Source organism: Tamandua tetradactyla, chromosome X, assembly GCF_023851605.1.
Source record: "Tamandua tetradactyla isolate mTamTet1 chromosome X, mTamTet1.pri, whole genome shotgun sequence".
Classification (NCBI taxonomy): Eukaryota; Metazoa; Chordata; class Mammalia; order Pilosa; family Myrmecophagidae; genus Tamandua; species Tamandua tetradactyla.
The window spans coordinates 122,310,938-122,328,792 of record NC_135353.1 but is presented as its reverse complement, the minus strand read 5'-3'; the positions used below and the strand labels follow the sequence as shown (position 1 = coordinate 122,328,792).

General features: G+C 38.3%; 1 protein-coding gene and 1 non-coding gene across 4 annotated transcripts in view; one reads left to right on the top strand and one right to left on the bottom strand.

Annotated features, from left to right (window-relative positions):
• Positions 1-312: 312 nt before the first annotated feature.
• Positions 313-17,855, bottom strand: part of ZNF81 (zinc finger protein 81) — a 188,913-nt gene continuing 171,370 nt past the window's right edge. For all 3 annotated transcript variants that reach the window (XM_077146078.1, XM_077146077.1, XM_077146079.1), the window contains one exon: positions 313-6,752. In XM_077146078.1, coding sequence (XP_077002193.1) covers positions 5,026-6,752 — 1,727 coding nt within the window. In that variant the 3' untranslated portion in view covers positions 313-5,025. The remainder of the gene's footprint in view (positions 6,753-17,855) is intronic.
• TRNAG-ACC (transfer RNA glycine (anticodon ACC)) lies at positions 17,056-17,126 on the top strand. The gene has a single exon. It is a non-coding gene; the product is annotated as a tRNA-Gly (tRNA).

The window sequence follows — 17,855 nt, the reverse complement described above, 5'->3', positions numbered from 1 at the left end:
CCCATTGGCCAAAGCAAGTTAAATGACAAAACCCAGATACAAGGGATGAAGAAATAGACTCCACCACTTGATGAAAAGAGTGACAAAGTCACACTGAAAAGGGGCATATATTATTTTGGTTGTGGCCAAAGGAGACTGTCCAGACTTCTGGCTTCTGCACAAGATGCAGATATCTAAACTTTATGTGAGAATACAGCCCCATTCTAACCTTCATGTGAGAACACAGCCCCAGAAAACAGCTTAACTGCAACCTCATGAGAGACTTTCAGCCAGAGGCACCATTCTAAACCACAACTGCATCCCTGACCCACAAAAAATGTGAGATAATGTCTTCTGTTTTACACTGCTAAGCTTTGGGGTAACTTTTTAAATAGTAATAATAATAATAAAAATAGTTGGCACCCACTTTCAGGCTCTTTTCTACAGACCTGCACTGGGTGCTCACACAAGATTGGGGGCAGGAAAGGATACTGGATTTCTTCATTAGTGCTGTAGGTCAGCAAGATGGCCCCATGGATCTCTAATACCCTACAGAACAAAAGTCATAAACCACTGAAGGAAATGCAGCAAACTCTGTTGCCCCAAGAAACAGGTGAAAATCCATCTTAGCTAGAGGAAAACAAAACAAAAGAGAACCTCTACCCATTGGGGAAGGGCAGGAAACCATCCTGGGCTTGGACTGTTAGAGGTCTTCCACTAGTGGAGGAAAGGAATGATCACTGAAAAGATTCAGGAATATGAGACCTGATGAAAACTAAGGCTGGGTCAGGACAGCAGAGAATACCAATGCCCCTTACTCACCAGGCCAGCATAAACTGAGTAATAACAGCATTCTACCACTAAGTGAGAGGCAAGAGCATGGAGAGAGATACTTCCTATGGAGAAGCATACAGGAAAGGCCTATAGAGAAGGGTGGTGCAAGGAACATTATGAAAATTTCCCTGGAAAACTATTGCCTGCCCTAAGTATGAGGTAATACTAAAAGAATTTGAAGTCTGTGGCACACTGAGGGTAATCATAGCAAAAATGAAACTGATCTGATTACACAGACTCAATATTCTCACACTAATGGCCTAGCAGAAGAGGAGCTGTGTGTATTTTCAGGCATAAATACTATTTACCTTAGTCTCTACTGTTCTATATACAGTGGTTGGCATTCAGTCAAAAATTATTACATACAAAACAGCAAGAACAAAACCCTCACTGTCAAGAGACAAAGCAATCAACAGAACTAGGCACAGTTGACCCAATTGCTGGAACTATCAGATGGAATTTAAAATAACTATGATTAATATGTTAATGGATGTATTAATTTCACTTCTGTAACAAATTACCACAAACCAGGTGGCTTAAAACCACATACATTTATTGTCTCACAGTTCTGGAGGCTAGAAATCGGTAATCAAGGTGTCAGCAAGGCCATCCTGTCCTCTGGAGACTCTGGTGGATCCTTCCATGACTCTTCTTAGCTTTTGGTGGTTGCTGGCAATCTTCGGCATTCCTTGGCTTGTAGACAAGTCACTTCAATCTCTGCAACCATTGTCACATGGTGTTCTCCCTGTGTGTCTGTGTCTCTGAGTTCAAATTTCCCTGTTCTTAAAAGGACACCCATCATATTGGATTTAAGGCCCACCCTAATCCAGAATGACCTCAGGTTAACTTGGTTACATCTTCAAAAATCCTATTTCCAAATAAGATCACATTCACAGGTTCCAGGGTGGGCATTGATTTGGGACAGGGGGCACCATTCAAGCCAGTACAAAGACTACAGTGGAAAACATGAAGAACATGCATTAAAATGCTTTTTTTCCTTTGCCTGGGTTATTTCCTGAACTTATACAGGTGAACAGACTTTGTAATGTACAGTATGCATATCAAGTTAAATAATCACATTTTCAAGTGATTAAATAAATTAATCTTAATGCTTATCTCAACAATTGTTTAAAATGAAATATTTGTGTGAAGTAGATTTCACTGTCATCGAAATATATCTTGTTAATGTAGTTATCATCATGTTAGATTTTAGAGCATCCATATGGTTCTAATGGAAAACAGTGTCCAGACATTTGGATCTGTCAGGCTGTTGGCTTCCATGATATCAGCATTCCAGGATGGCCAGCCTAGACTAGACCCTGAAAAGATTTTCAGGCTAAATATTCTGCCTTATTATATCTTAAAAATAATTTAAGATTTAAAAAGATGGGGTATTTCAGCAGGGAAATGAAAACTATAAGAAAGAGTCAAATGGAAATTGCTAGAAATAAAAAAGAAAACTTCACTATGATGAAGAATGCCTTCAACAGGTTCATAAGTAGACTTGATAGAGCTGGGGGGGAAATTAGTGAACTTAAAAATAGGTCAATAAAAATGATTCCAACTGAAACACAAAGAGAAAAAAAGATTGAAAAGGGGCATACAGATCTCTTTTAGCATTTTTCTACCCACCATAGCCTGCTTTCGGGTAACAAATTATTCACATTACCACCCCATGCAAAGTATGTTCACCCCTATACAAGAGACTTCCAAATGTCTCATCCAAATTATGCTAGTAGGCTCAAATCCAGGATCTCAGTTCTTCTGCATCATGTCCATATGTGGGTGGGGCGCCTTAGGTGCAACTTCTCAGGTGCAGTCATTTTTATCCAGTGACGTGTGAGCTAAAGAACAAGTATTCTGACACCCCTCCCCAACACACACATAATTGTGTATAGTCACACACTCAAGCATGTATGTATGTATGCATATACAGTGGTGATCCAGGGACACATCTAACTGCAATAGAATTCCCATTCAAAAGTGGGAAGGAGAGGCACATATCAGTCACTGGTTCATAATAATTCTGAAATCCCACAGAGAAGATATTGCCAGGACCTCCTAATCCAGAGGCAAACAATGATTCTTGATTAAGGCACAATTTTCCATGGGAGTGGCTCTCAAGTTCATTTTACTATACTGTTCTTGGGTCTCCCCTCTGAAACGTTCTTCTTTTCCCATGAGAAATGGCCCATGTTTGCATTTGTGTAGCTTTTTCAGTTTGCTTCCTGCTCATAGAAGTTAGGGAGGGGGGTCCAGAGGCTACTTTACGTTTGGAACTGTTTCAGTCCCTTTAAGGTCAAACTGGAAATGTCTTAAAATCTTTATGGATTTCTGTGACTCAGATTTGGATATCTTCCATGTTTGAAATGCCACACTGACAATTTTTTTTCAAGACAAGCCTCTCTCTACTTTGAGCAGTGTATCAGAACAACATGAAGAATTTTTTAGAAGCCCTTGTGTTTAGCTGAGGTCTCCTGAACATCAACTCAAATATTTCAGGCATTTTAATAAAGGGTCTTAAAGCCACATCCATGATTTGATTTTTACCTTGAGGCCATTTTCTTTTCACCTTGAGAATATTTTGATGTTTGGAGTGACTAGAAATGTGAAAACGTGTATTTTTTAACCATGAAGCCTTAGCTTTTCTATATTTCTTCTAAATTCGACTTTCAAATGAAACAGCTACTTATATATTAGCTCATCTCTCGCTCTCTTTTTTACCTTGTCATATGCAGCTAAAAGAAATCTCTCTAGCCAGATCCACAAGTTTATTTGGTACATTTTCTATCTTACCACATATCATGGATACTGTTTTGACTTTTTTTTCCATTGCCAAATAGCATGGGTTGCCCTATTTTCCAGTCCTCACTAACAGATCTCCTTGCTGTTTTTCCAGCCTCCACCTGCTGCCTAGACCCAAAGCCAATGCCACATGCCTTATGCTTTGGTACAATACCACACCCCCACTTTTAGGTATTACTTAGAATTTGTTGTGCAAAAAACTACTCCAAAATTTAGTGGCTTAAAAATAATCACTTTATTTAGATCACAATTCTGTAGGTTGCCTGATATAACGGCATGGCTCTGTTAGTATGGGTCAGCATGACTGGAGCTGGAGGTCTAGGAAATTCTCATACACATGATCTGGCAGTTAGTAGAGTAGTTAGTCTAAGAGGCCTTGACTGGATTGGCATTTCTCTGCTCTATGTGATTTCTATCCCAAGTAGGGTAACCTGAGCTTCATCACATGGATGTTTCAAGATTCCAAAGAGCAGCAAGAGAGGGTAAGCCTCAAGGCAGACTTTTCACACTTTTCAAGCCTCTTCTTGAATATCTTTTGCTAATTTCCCATTGACCAAAGCAAGTCACATGGCCAAGCCCAAAATTAAAGTGAAAGAGATTCTACTTCTTTTTTTTTTTTTGAAATTCTACCTCTTAATAAGAGGAGCAAAAAAGTAACATTGCAAAGGGATGTGCATAAAGTGATAGGAGGAATCTGTGGCTATTTTGTACTCCACCACAATGAATGAAGATGAAAAATACTGTCATGAAAATAAGTATGTATGATAATATTATATTTATGTATTTATGTAAAATTATATATGCAGATGTTAGTATATAGAAAGATATAATGACTTTTAAATTGTGGATTCACTTGATAGAAATACTCAATAGGAAACATTTGATAGATACAATTATTTAAAATTAAAAAAATTATAAATTCAATTATTCCTGTTATATTATGTGTTTTACCACATACATGTCCTACAGAACTGAGTAGGTCTAAACACCACATATTTTATTTTGTTGTCCTACTTTTCATCTTGTTATCATTTAAAAATGCTTACTATAACACAAAGTAAAATGACTGTCATTTACATAATTTTGCACCATCTTTCCTATAAAGAATTTGGTAACAATCAGCCTTATAATACTTTCTATAGGAAGGTGTTTTTCTAATGCATCTGACAGCATTAGAAAAATTTTCCCAGTATTAATTCCATTAAATTTTGTGAGGCTGTGAAAATATGAAAATTTTCCCCCATTCAATTAATTATCAGAAGGTCTCCTCTAAATAATTTTTTGTCATCTCAGGTGAGATAACTTGATGAAGGATTTTCCATACATATGCATTCATACAATAACTATTTTGGTTGAATTCTATAACATTCACTTAGACCTGACTTCTGTGATAAGGCTTTCTCATTTTCAAGATATAGGGTTACTCTCATTATGACTATTACGATGCATACTGAGAACAGATTTTTGGGTGAAGCCCTTTCCACAATCACTGCATTTATAGGGCTTTTCTCCAGTATGGATTATCTGGTGTTTATTGAAATTTGATCTGTCAGTGAAGGCTTTTCCACATTCTGCACATATATATGGCTTCTCTCCTGTGTGAATTCGCTGATGTACTTTGAGATGTGGTTTCTTGGAGAAGGATTTCTCACAGTCAGGACATTTATAAGGTTTCACTGTAGTATGAATCCTTTGATGTGTGATTAACTCTGACTTCTGGATAAAGGCCCTACCACAATCAGTACAAACAAAAGGTTTCTCTCCAGTATGAATTGTCTGGTGTTTATTGAAATTTGATCTATCAGTGAAGGCCTTCCCACATTCAGCACATATATAAGACTTCTCCCCAGTATGAGATTTCTGGTGAGTATTGAGATTTGACCTGTTAGTGAAGGCCTTCCCACATTCAGTACATATATAGGGTTTCTCTCCTGTATGAATTCGCTTATGCATCTGGAGTTGTGACTTAGAAGGGAAGGATTTCCCACAGTCACTGCATTCAAAAGGTTTCTCTCCAGTATGGATTCTCTGATGTGCAATCAAGTGTGCCTTCTGGATGAAGGCCTGCCCACACTCGGTACAAACATAGGATCTCTCTCCTGTATGAATTCTCTGATGCATTCTGAGTGTTGATTTTTGGGTAAAAGCCTTCCCACACTCACCACATTTGTGGTGTCTCTCTCCAGTATGAATTTTCTGATGTATATTGAGGGCTGAGTTCAGAGCGAAACCTTTCCCACATTCACTGCATTCATAGAGTTTTTCTCCAGTATGAGTTGTCTGATGCCTAAGTAGAGATGATACTTGGAAGAACGATTTTCCACATTCACTGCATTTATAGGGTTTTTCTCTAGTATGCATTTTCTCATGTATAACTAACTCTGACTTCTGGATGAAGGCCTTCCCACATTCAGTACATATATATACTTTTTCATCTCTGTGAACTCTGAAATATATACTGAGTAACGGCTTCTGTGTAAAAACATTTACACATTTGCTAAATTCATGAGATTTTCCCATAGCATAAATTCTCTGAGGTGCAAAGAGGTGTGACTTATGGGAGAAAATCTTCCCAAATTCAGTACATAAGTTTGCTTTCTCCCCAACAGGAAATTTCAGATTTTGACTGAGTGCTTGTTTGAGGGTGAGAACCTTTCCACACTCATTACTTTCACAGAATTTCACTCCTGTATGAGGATTTTCATGGTTAGTATAAGAATAATTCTGGGTGAAAACTTGACTGCATTCAACAATTTTAGCAAAGTTCTTTGTAGCATTGTTTTTATTATGAATACGTAAATCTACATTTCGCTTCAAACTCTTTCCAAATGAGCCAGGTTTATCAGGTCTTTTCTGTGAAGGAATAAGGTTTGGGCTTGGATGAATGAATTTTGCAGTGTCTCTATATTCATAATTCCACTCTGTATTCAATATTTTCTTGTTGATGAAAGCAGCATGACTCAGAGGTTTATCTTGTTTATCCTGATGCTTCTCTATCTGGCCATCATCTTGCCACAGTTCTTCTAAAATAGAATGCAATGAATGATCTCGTGTAACCTCACCCTCCATTTTCCTATGGAATATAGCTTTTTCAGAAATCCTCTGTTGTGGAGTCTTAATTCCAAACTTCCCACCTAAAAAGAAAAAGAGAAAGTGCAATTTACATGAAAAATAGATAGCAAAAGATTAAAAAGATACACATAAACTAATCCAGATTGAACACATGGAAAACTAAATATGATGATGACAAGGATAATAATAATGACAACTACAGAAAATTCATACATGGCACTTATAATGTTTCAGGCATTCTAAGAAATATACACATACATATATGCATATGAACTAATTTCATACTTTTTAAAGTCCTATTAGTCATCTACTGTTATTACATACCTTTCGCGGATAAGGAAATTGAGACTCAATGGTTATCTCATTTACCCTAAAACATAGTTATTAAGTGTTGGAGACTGAATTTCAACATATGTAGCCTAGCTTACTTTGGTAAGAGGCTTCAGTATTAAGTAGGGGAGAAAGAATATTAAAAAGACAATGGGTTTAAGGAGAAGTATCTGTGGAGAGCTTAGTGGTTCGGAATCTGTCTTCATTAGCTTTCAATTTTAAATCCTCCCTAATCTTGCAGCTTCATCTTGCTCATTAGCTACAATACCATTATGTGACCCTAAATCCAATTTATTCATATCTATGGAAAAAATATTGTGGTTATAGCCTCCTGAGCTATGCAAACAATAATGGTTGACTATATTCCAACTCTCCATCCAGCTGTAATTATTTTCTTGGACCTAAAAATACATGTATCTAACAATAGTATAAAATAGGAGAAAGGACAAGCCATCTGTGGTGGAGATTACAAGCTGGCTTTCATAGTAACAGGGTTTAGCCAGGTGTGCTAGTTTGAAGCAGTTATGTAACCCCAGAAAAGCCATGTTTTTTTTTTTTTTTCGTATGCTGTGCGGTGGGGTCCTCATTTCATTCTTTTCCATGTGAATATCCCATTATCACAGCACTATTTGTTGAATGTTTTTGTTGTTTGTTTGTTTGTTTTGGAGTGCATGGGCTAGGAATTGAACCCTGGTCTCTGACATGGCAGGCAAGAATTCTACCACTGAACTACCCATGAACCCCCATGTTCTTTTAATACAGTCTTGTGGGGGCGGACATATTCTTGGGTGGGACCTCTTGATTTGGTTGTTTCCATGGAGATGTGACCCCATCTATTCAAGGTTGGTCTTAATCCTTTTCTGGAGCCCTTTATTAAAGAGAGTTCTGAGCTGACACAGAAAGTAGAGAGCTGAACCAGACACAGCCGTTTGGAGATGCCTGGGATCTTTTGATCAGGTTGTCTCACCCACAGTTGGGTGAGACCTTATGGTTAGGTTATTTCCACGGAGTTGTGACCCCACCCATTCAAGGTAGGTCTTAATTAGTTTACTGGAGTCTTTAAAAGAGCCAACACAGAGAGCAGAGAGATGAAACCAAGTGACAGAAGTTTGGAGATGCTTGGAGACAGATAGAATCTCTGAGAGGAGGCCACTGGAACCAGGAGCTGGAAGCAAAGAAACCCGGGAGCAAAGGGCCAGCAGACATTGCCATGTGCCTTCCTATGTGACAGAGAAATCCTGGACATAATCAGCCTTTCTTGAGTGAAGGTGTCCTCTTGTTGATTCCTTAATTTGGACATTTTTGCAGCCTTAGATTTGTAAATGTATAATCTAATACATCCGCTTTATAAAAGCCAATCCAATGTAGCCACTATGGAAGACTGTTTAGCAGTTCCTTAGGAAACTAATCGAGTTGCCCTATGACCCAGCAATAGCACTACTTGGTATATACCCAGAAGAGCTGAAAGCAATTACACAGACAGTTGCACACCGAAGTTCATAGCAGCATTATTCACAATCACCAAAAGATGGAAACAAACCAAATGCCCATCAGCAGACAAGTGGGTTAACAAAATGTTATATAACGATGCATATGATAACGATGGAATATTATGCAGTAGTAAGACAAAATGACGTCCTGAAGCACATGACAAGATGGATGTACCTTGAGGACATAATGTTGAGTGAAACAAGGCAGACACAAAAGGATAGATACTGTATGTTTCCACTTTTATGACCATGGTAAAGGTAGAATCAGAGGTTTATAATGCAGAATATAAGGGACTTAGAGATACACAGAAGCTAGAGATGGGTGAACAGTTAGCTAATGAGGTTGAACTCCAATGTAAGGGAATAGATAGAAGTGAAGGCAGTTCTCTAGTGGGCCTATAAATAATATTACCATTTTGAAGATGAACAAGATTGAAAGGGGTTGTATAGACTTACATGTCCCACTGATTAACATTAGAAATATAAATCAGTTCTTGCAAAAGTTACTTCAAAGGTATGATTCATGTACAAAGAGTGTTTAAGTCCAGGGTACAGGGGGAAAACTGCTATTGCATGCTATGACCTATGCTCAAATGGAAACCATCAGCACTACCACAGCAACAGCAGAGGTAAATAATGAGAGGAGGGACAACAATTAAGAGGAGTTTCAGATTTCCAGTTTGGCGAGGGTGTGTTTATTGGTTTTCCTTCTGTTGGGAACAAGGAAATTATCTAAAATTTAATGGACTGTGGACTTTGGGCACTATACATGATCCTTGATGAATGCAGGTGGCTGAAGGATGCACTTGACTGAGAAGTAAATTGGCGAATGATGGTGTATACTTATAAACAAAGGTTTTGATGCTACGAAAAAGGGATGAAGTTGTGAGGCAAGCAATGATGTGAATGAATGTGTGGGACATTTGGTGAGGCAAAATAAGCCAGAAACAAAAGAACAACAATGGTATGGTCTCCTTTAGAAAATGCTTACAAGAAAACAGGGGCCTACATTGTAAGCTTTTGTAGAAAACACGTTTGGTCCCGAGTGGTAATTCTTATTTCTGTACTTCAAGAAGTTGTTTTTAATATATATATATATATATATATATATATATATATATATAACCTATTAAAAAAAAAGGCTGATATTTAGAGATAAGAATGAAGCCGATCAGGTTGGGGTTAATGTAATTCAGAACACAGGGGTAAAGAAGACAGTGTCTATATTTTAGAACCACACATACTCTTTGAGACCAAAGGTTTATTTAATCTGCAACTGAAATTTTCTGTAGCACATAATCTAACTCAACCTATCTGTATAGCTCATTTGAACAAATGAAACATAGGATGCCCAGAATAAGGAAGATTCTGTATAGCCTAATGTAATGGCTGGATACATCTTAGAGTATATTAAGCAGATAATTAAAAAGTATTGGCAAAGTCCCTTGAGGGATGGGAGAAAAAATATGGAACTATTAAATTTTACCATCAGGAAATCCCCTGATACTGTGTCAAACTTTAGGGACACCCAAATCAATAGGCCATGTGCTTGACCTTGAGGTTTAGTCTTGTGAAGCTTATGTAGGTAGCGGAGAAGCTTAGACTACCAATAGGTATGCCTAAGAGTAACTTCTGGAGGATCTCTTTTGTTTCTAAGATGTGACCTCACTCTCTCTAAGACAAACTCTGTAAGTGAAATCATTGCCCTCCCCCCTACGTGGGACATGACATTCAGGGGTGAAAGCCTCCCTGGCGATGTGGGAGATGACTCCTAGGGATGAATCCAGCCCTGGCACCATGGGATCAACAATTCCATCCTGACCAAAAGGGGGAAAAGAACTGTAATTAATAAAGTATCAGTGGCAGAGAGAATTCAAATAGAGTCGAGAGGCTACTCTGGAGGCTGCTCTTGTGCACACTTCAGTTAGACCTTGCTACCTATCATAACCTTCTAAACCCCAACCAGGACCATTCCAGCCAATCCTAAAGAACAGCTGGGGCAATATATAGGATTCCACAAGGGTTCCATGCCCTAGTGTAACTTTACAGAAACCTACAACCTCCAGATGGACCCCTGGACCAGATAAGCTCTGAAGCCTAGAGGACCCAGCCTCTCCAGAACATCAGATAGTTCCATCTCTCTACCCCATATTAGTGACAGACCCTTTGAACATGAAAAATTTAGAATGGCCGTAGCCCAAACACCGCTAAAGTGTAGGATAGAAAGATCAAAAGTGAATGTGGAGTTATACAGAGAAGTAGGTTTAACAAATAGATACAATTGCTGAATCATTAAATTGATATCTCTTTTAGTCTCCATATCTTAGAGCAGCTAGAAGAAAAAAACTAAAATTGTGAAATTGAAACCCATGTCAAACTCTGAAATATGGTCTATAACTGATTGTTTTGCTGTGCTTTGAAATTTATTGCTTTTTTGTGTACATGTTATTTTTTACAAAAAAGAAAGAAAAAAGTCGATTGTGGTGATAAAAACATATTTAAGCCTTCTAGCCTCCTATATTCTGGAGTGGCTAGAAGGAAAAATCTGAGAGGATTGTATGGCAGTCCATGACAAACTCTGGGTTCTGTCCTGTAACTATTTGTTAAAGAGTGCTTTGAAAACTATTACCTTTTTATTTCTTTGCTTTGTATATTATGTTATAGTATATAATAAAAATGTTTTAAAAAAGACCTAAATAAATGGAAGGGCATACAAAAAAAAAAAAAGCCAATCCATTTCTGGCATATTGCATTCTGGCAACATTAGCGAACTGAAACACCAGGCATTTGGCTGCTCAGTCATATAACATTTTCCTTTGCAAATAGGTGTGGCCATGTGACAATGTTCTCATCAATAGATGTGAGAGAAAATTATAGATGCCACTTTCAAACTAGAGCATTGAGCCACTGTGCATGATTCTCCACACCCTCTTCTATCTTCTTAATTACTAAGACCTGAATTTTGCAGCAACACAGTTTCAGTCATGAAGATGCCAGATGTGCGCACACACACCAAAAAACCCTAAGAGATGGTGGCTTGATGTATTGGAATGAAATTGGATCTCTGAGTAAGCATGAGCAGCAGAGCTTCCTAGTAGCTTTCTATAGTGGAAACTTCATATTTGAGGCAAATAAAATTATTTTATTTTATTTTTAATTTGTTATTGCAAATTAGCTTTTCCATAAGTAATACACCATTCATTCCCAGACTAGGGAGTTATGTTTCAGTTACTGGAACAGTGCATGACACATTTGAATCTTGAAAAATAATTTTAGAATAAATAAATTATATTTAATGATCTTATTCAGCAAGAAGAGATTTTAGATACTGAGAATTTTCTGACTCATCAAATCCAGTTTCCCCCCTTTTGGTCAGCTTGATACTGTATTCCAGATATATATCCTGTACAAAATCTGATCCTCTTATTCTTAAATTGAATTTTTTTTTCTCACACATTTGGCTTTAATTTATTCTGGAGATATTGAGCACTGGATTCCTAGGCATGGTTTTCACTTCATTTAGTTTATAAATCTCTTACTCTGCTTAACAGTATTCAGATCATCACTAGAAATGTTCACTGTAAAAATTTACTCCTGTGATTAAAAGATTCTTTACACTTCTCCTGAGCCCACAGATTGAATGAACAGCACATAAACAAAGAGTCATGAGTCTAGTAAAAATTACTTGTGCATGCAAGCACAACTCCACTTCTTATTCACAAAAATGGCTCAAAAAAGATCAGTTTATTCTCAAATGCAAGAACATGCTCATGTCTTCCTCTTCTGTTAAACTTCATTACCATTTTTTGTGCCATATAAAAACTTATGTGTACTTCAGGGTCCATAAATAATATTACCATATTGAAGGTGAACATAATTGAAAGGGGTTGTATAGACTCAGGTGTCCTACCAATTAACACTACAAATATAAACAAGTTCTTGCATGGACTACTGTAAAGATAAGAATCTTGTACAAAGACTATATAATTTCAGGGTATAGGTGGAAAAGTGTTATTGCATGCTATGGGGCTGTGTTTAACAGGACAATATCAATAGCACTGCAGCAATACCAGGGGTACATAATTGGAGGAGGGACAAGTGTTAAGGGGAGGTTCGGATTTTCTATTTGGTGAGGGTGTATTTATTGGCTATCTTCTCTTGGGAACAATGAAATTATCCAAAATTGAGAATGTCAATGGACTGTTGACTTTGGACATTCTATATGAGGCCCAGGAGATGGAGGTGGCTGAAAGATGCACTGACTGAGAAGTAGATTGGCAAACAATGGTGTAAACATATGATCGAACATGGTGCTCCTACAAAAAGGAATGAAGTTGTGAGGCATGTGAGTGAACCTTGTGGGACATTTGGTGAGGCAAAATAAGCCAGAAACAATAGAGCAAATATTGTATGGTCTCATTTAGAAAATACTTATAAGAAATCAGGGGCCTAGATTGTAAACTCTTATAGCAGTCACATTTAGTCTGGAGTGGTAATTGTTATTTCTGGATTTTGAGGGGCTGTTTTATGTATGTATATCCTGTTATTTAGAGATAAGAGTGAAGCCAATTGGGTCAGGATTAAGGTAATTCAGAATACAGGGTTATGGAAGACATTGCCTGTATTTTAGAACTTCATCTAGTGTTTGAGACCAAAGGAAGAAAATTTTAATTTGTTTAGAACCTAGGTTTTCTGTAATCTAAATCAACCTGTCTGGATAGATCACTTAAACAGTCCAAACATAGGGAGCCCAGAATAAGTATGAAAGCCTTTATTTAATCTTGTACAGCTTAATGTAATGCCTGGGCAATCAAAAAGTATTGGCAAAGTCCCTTGAGGGATGGGATAGAAATTATGGAACTATTAAACTTTACTAACAAGGAAACCCTGGATATTGTGCCAAACATTAGGGACATCCAAATCAATAGGCCAAGCCCATGATCTTGAGGCTTGCTCTTGTGAAGCTTATGTATGTAGTGGAGAAGCTTAGCCTACCTATAGGCATGCCTAAGAGTCACCTCCAGAGGACCTCTTTTGTTGCTCAGATGTGGCCTCTCTCTCTCTAAACCCAATTCTGCAATTGGAAGGCCTTCTCCCCTATGTGGGACATGACATCCAGGGATGAAAGTCTCCCTGGTGGTGTGGAAGATGACCCACACGGATGAGCCTGGCCCTGGAACCATGGGATCAACAATGCCATTCTGACCAAAAGGGGGAAAAGAAGTGTAACAAATAAGGTATCAGTGGCTGAGAGAGTTAAAATAGAGTCAAGAGGCTACACTGGAGGTCACTCTTATGCATGCTTCAGTTAGACATTGCTACCTATCATAACTTGTGAAACTCCAATCAAAATCATTCCTGCCAATCCTAAAGAATACCTAGGACATTAAGGTATTCTTTATAAGATTCTACAAAGGTTCCATGCACCAGGGTAACTCTTCAAAACCTACAACCTCCAGAAAGCCCTGAAATACAGAGGGGCCAGCCCTCCCAGAACATCTACTAGTTCCATCCCCCTATCTAATATTATCGACAGCCTTTTTTTAACATGAAAAAGTTAGAATGGGCATACCCTTAAAAAGTGGGGAAAAGATCAAAGGTGATGGTGGAGTTCTACAGAGAAAGTCAAGTTTAACAAATGAGTTATTGAATAGAAAAATGTAGGTTCTGAACGTAATAAAATTTTCTTCCTTTGGTCTCAAACAGTAGGTGAAGTTCTAAAACACAGGCAATGTCTTCCATAGCCCTGTATTCTGAATTACCTACTGAATCATCATACTGATATTTCTTTTAGCCTCTAGTACTTTAGAGCAGCTAGAAATAAAAACCTAAAATTGTGGAAGTGTAATCCATACCAAATTCTAAAATCTATTCTTTGTTGTTGCAATGTACTTTGAAATTTATCATTTTTAATGTATATATGTTATTTAAGGAGAAGGAGGAGTATAACAGAGAAGATAGGATTTAACAAATAAGTATGACTGCTGAGTCATTATATTGATATTTCCGTTGTCTCCAGTGTCTTGGAGCAGCTAGAAGAAAAAACAACAATGACCACAAAAAACAACTGTGGAACTGTTACCTGTACCAAACTTTAAAATTTGTTCTAAAACAACTTGTTAAAATGTACTTGGAAGTTTATTGCTTTTTTGAATATATGTTATATTTCACAATAAGAACATTAAAAAAATGTGTACTTCGTTAAAAAAATCTTTTACTCTGAAGATGAACCTGATGTTGCTGATAGAAACCTTTCTTTTCTGAATTTCAAAGGCAGACACCCTCTGTGCCATTCATTTTGCTAATAATTTTAATAGATTTATATTATAATAGAAACTATGCACAGAGGATAAAGTTTTTGACATGTCATACACTTGTCTTTACTTTCCAATTGCAATGTATGTTACTTTGAATTCTTGCAAAACTTTAAAAAGTCTTTCAAAAATGGAGAAAAATAGAATTCTACAGGGATTGTGGGAAAATGGTGGGGTAGGGAGCTCTGGGACTCAGTCCTTCCACCTGAAAAAACTACTAAACAGGCAGGAACTGTCTGAAACAACTATTTTGAAAATCTGGAAGTCAGAAGAACATTGTATAGCATCTAGGGAAGGACGGGGAAAAGAGTCTGATAAGTTACTGTAAAGAACAGTAAATTGCTCTCTCCACACAGCAGCTACTGATCCCCATCACCAATTTTCACAGCAGACCACCCGGGCTAGGTCGCTGGTGACAGAAAGGTATGTAAAACTCCTCTTTCCCTAGACCAGGGGTGGGCACAGCTGATCACTGATCATGGCTTTTGATTAGCAGCTTTGGATTGCTGGTGGCCTGAATATGAGGTCAGCCATCATTTCAACCTGCCCTGGACAAAGCCTCGGCCAGAGGAGACTGAAAGGCACTACCTCTTCGTTAGGGCTTCGGGGAAGAGGTGAAGAGCTGTAATTTTGGCAGGCCAAGAAAGCTCAGCTTTGGGGAGTTGTGGAAGAAGCTCTTGGCACCCTTCCTAATCCCCAAACCAGCGAAGTTTGGGACTGGCTCCTTATGGGACCCTGGCCCTGTTTTGATGGGGAATGACTAACTTAAGAAAGTCCTCTCCTCCTATAATTTGCCTTCTAGGCAAAAGTAGATAGAGACAATGAAAGGAGTGTAAGAAACTATAGAGGTAGAAAGTTTGGGACAAAGGCTTGCTAGCTTCAAGTACTCGGGAGAGGGAGTCCTATTTCCTGGGAAACAGAAAGGACAACCAAACTCCTGTAAACAAGGGAACTTCAAAATAATTAACAAGAAAAAGCCCAGGACAAGACATAGGTCCAGAAAGACAGGGGGAACCCTGTACAGTGCCTTGGACAGACCCTCCTGATAGGAGGGCTAAAGCTCAAGAAAATCCCTGTCTTATTACCAGCTGGTTACAAAAACAAGAAACAGACATCCTAGAATAAATCCCAGACTTAATATTTTAAAATGCTAAAATGCACAGTGCGTGTGGTAGTTAGGTTCAGGTGTCAACTTGGCCAGGTGAAGGTGCCTAGTTCTATTGCTGTGGACCTGAGCCAATGGCATGTGAACCTCATCTGTTGCTGATTACATCTGCAGTTGGGTAGGAGGCGTGCCTGCTGCAATGAATGATGTTTGATTTAATTGGCTGGTGCTTAAATGAGAGAGCTCAATGTAGCATAGCCAAAGCAGCTCAGTATACCTCAACTTGGCAGCTCAGTATACCTTGTCAACTTGGCCAGGTGAAGGTGCCTAGTTCTGTTGCTGTAGACATGAACTAGTGGTATGTGAAGCTCATCTGTCACTGATTGCATCAGTGGTCGGCTAGGAGGAGTGCCTTCTGCAATGAGTGATGTTTAGTTTAATTGGCTGGATGCTTAAATGATAGAGCTCAGCACAGCACAGCCCAAGCAGCTCAGCATACCACATCTCAGCACTCGCAGCTCAGCCCAGGCCTTTGCAGATGCAGAAAGGAATCACCCCAGGGAAAGTTGTTGGAACCCAAAGGCCTGGAGAGAGGGCCAGCAGAGATTGCCTTGTTGCCTTCCCACATAAGAAAGAACCTCAGTTGAACGTTAGCTGCCTTTCCTCTGAAGAGCTATACGTTAACTAAATAAATCCTCTTTTATTGAAAGCCAATCCGTCTCTGGTGTGTTGCATTCTTGCAGCTACCAAACTAGAACAGTGTGCAACAAAAGAGTACAAGACAAAGACATAAGAAATGATGGCCCATCCAAAGAGAGAGGATAAAATTCAATAAACATAAAATGAAGAGAAACAAAATGTGGACATACCAAATAAAGCCTTTAAAAAAATGCTCAAGGATATGAAGGAAAATACAGAGAAAGAACTAAACGATATCAGGGAAACAATGAATGAGCAATATGATAATCTTAGTAAACAGATAGAAATTTTAAAAAGGAACCAAACAGAACTACTGGAATTGAAGAACAAAATAACCGAAATGAAAAACTCCCAGGGGGGTTTCAAGAGCAAATTGGAGCTGGCAGAAGGAAAAATCAGTAAACTCAAAGACAAGACACTTGGGGGTGCAAGGGTAGTTCAGTGGTAGAATTCCCGCCTACCAAGTGGGAGACCCGGGTTCAATTCCCAGCCCATGCGCTTCCCAAACAAGCAAGCAAGCAAACAAACAAAACAAATAAAAATTCAGCAGATGGTGCTGTAATGAGGGGATACTCGCATGGAAAAAAAAATGAAATGTGACCCCCACCATATAGCATACACACACACACACACACAAAGACAAGACACTTGAAATGAGGTTGAGGAGCAGAAGTGAAAATAGCCAATGACACCTTTGGGACACCATCAAGCATACTGATATACGCATTATGGAAGTCCCAGGTGAAGAAAGAGAGAAAGGGGCAGAAGGAATGTTCAAGAAATAATGACAAATAATGGCTCCCCAAATATAGCAAAAGATATTAATGTGGACATTCAAGAAGGCCAGAGAAGATCAAACAGGATAAACGTGATGAAAAATACACCCTGTCATATATTGATCACACTATTGAATGCAGAGGACAAAGAGAGAGTTCTGAAAGTTGTAAGAGAAAAGCAACATGTTAAATACAAGGGAGTCTCAAGTAGATTGAGTGCTGATTTCTTATCAGAAACCATGGAGGCAAGAAGGCAGTGGGTTAAAATACTTACACTGAAATAAAACAACTGACAATGAAGAGTTTTATATTCAGCAAAACTTTCTTTCAAAAATGGAGAGATTAAGACATTCCCAGATAAAGAAAAGCTGAGGGAATTCATCACCACTAGACCTGCCCTACAAACAATTGTAGTTGAGAAATTAGGATTTAAGGGATGATTATGATTACT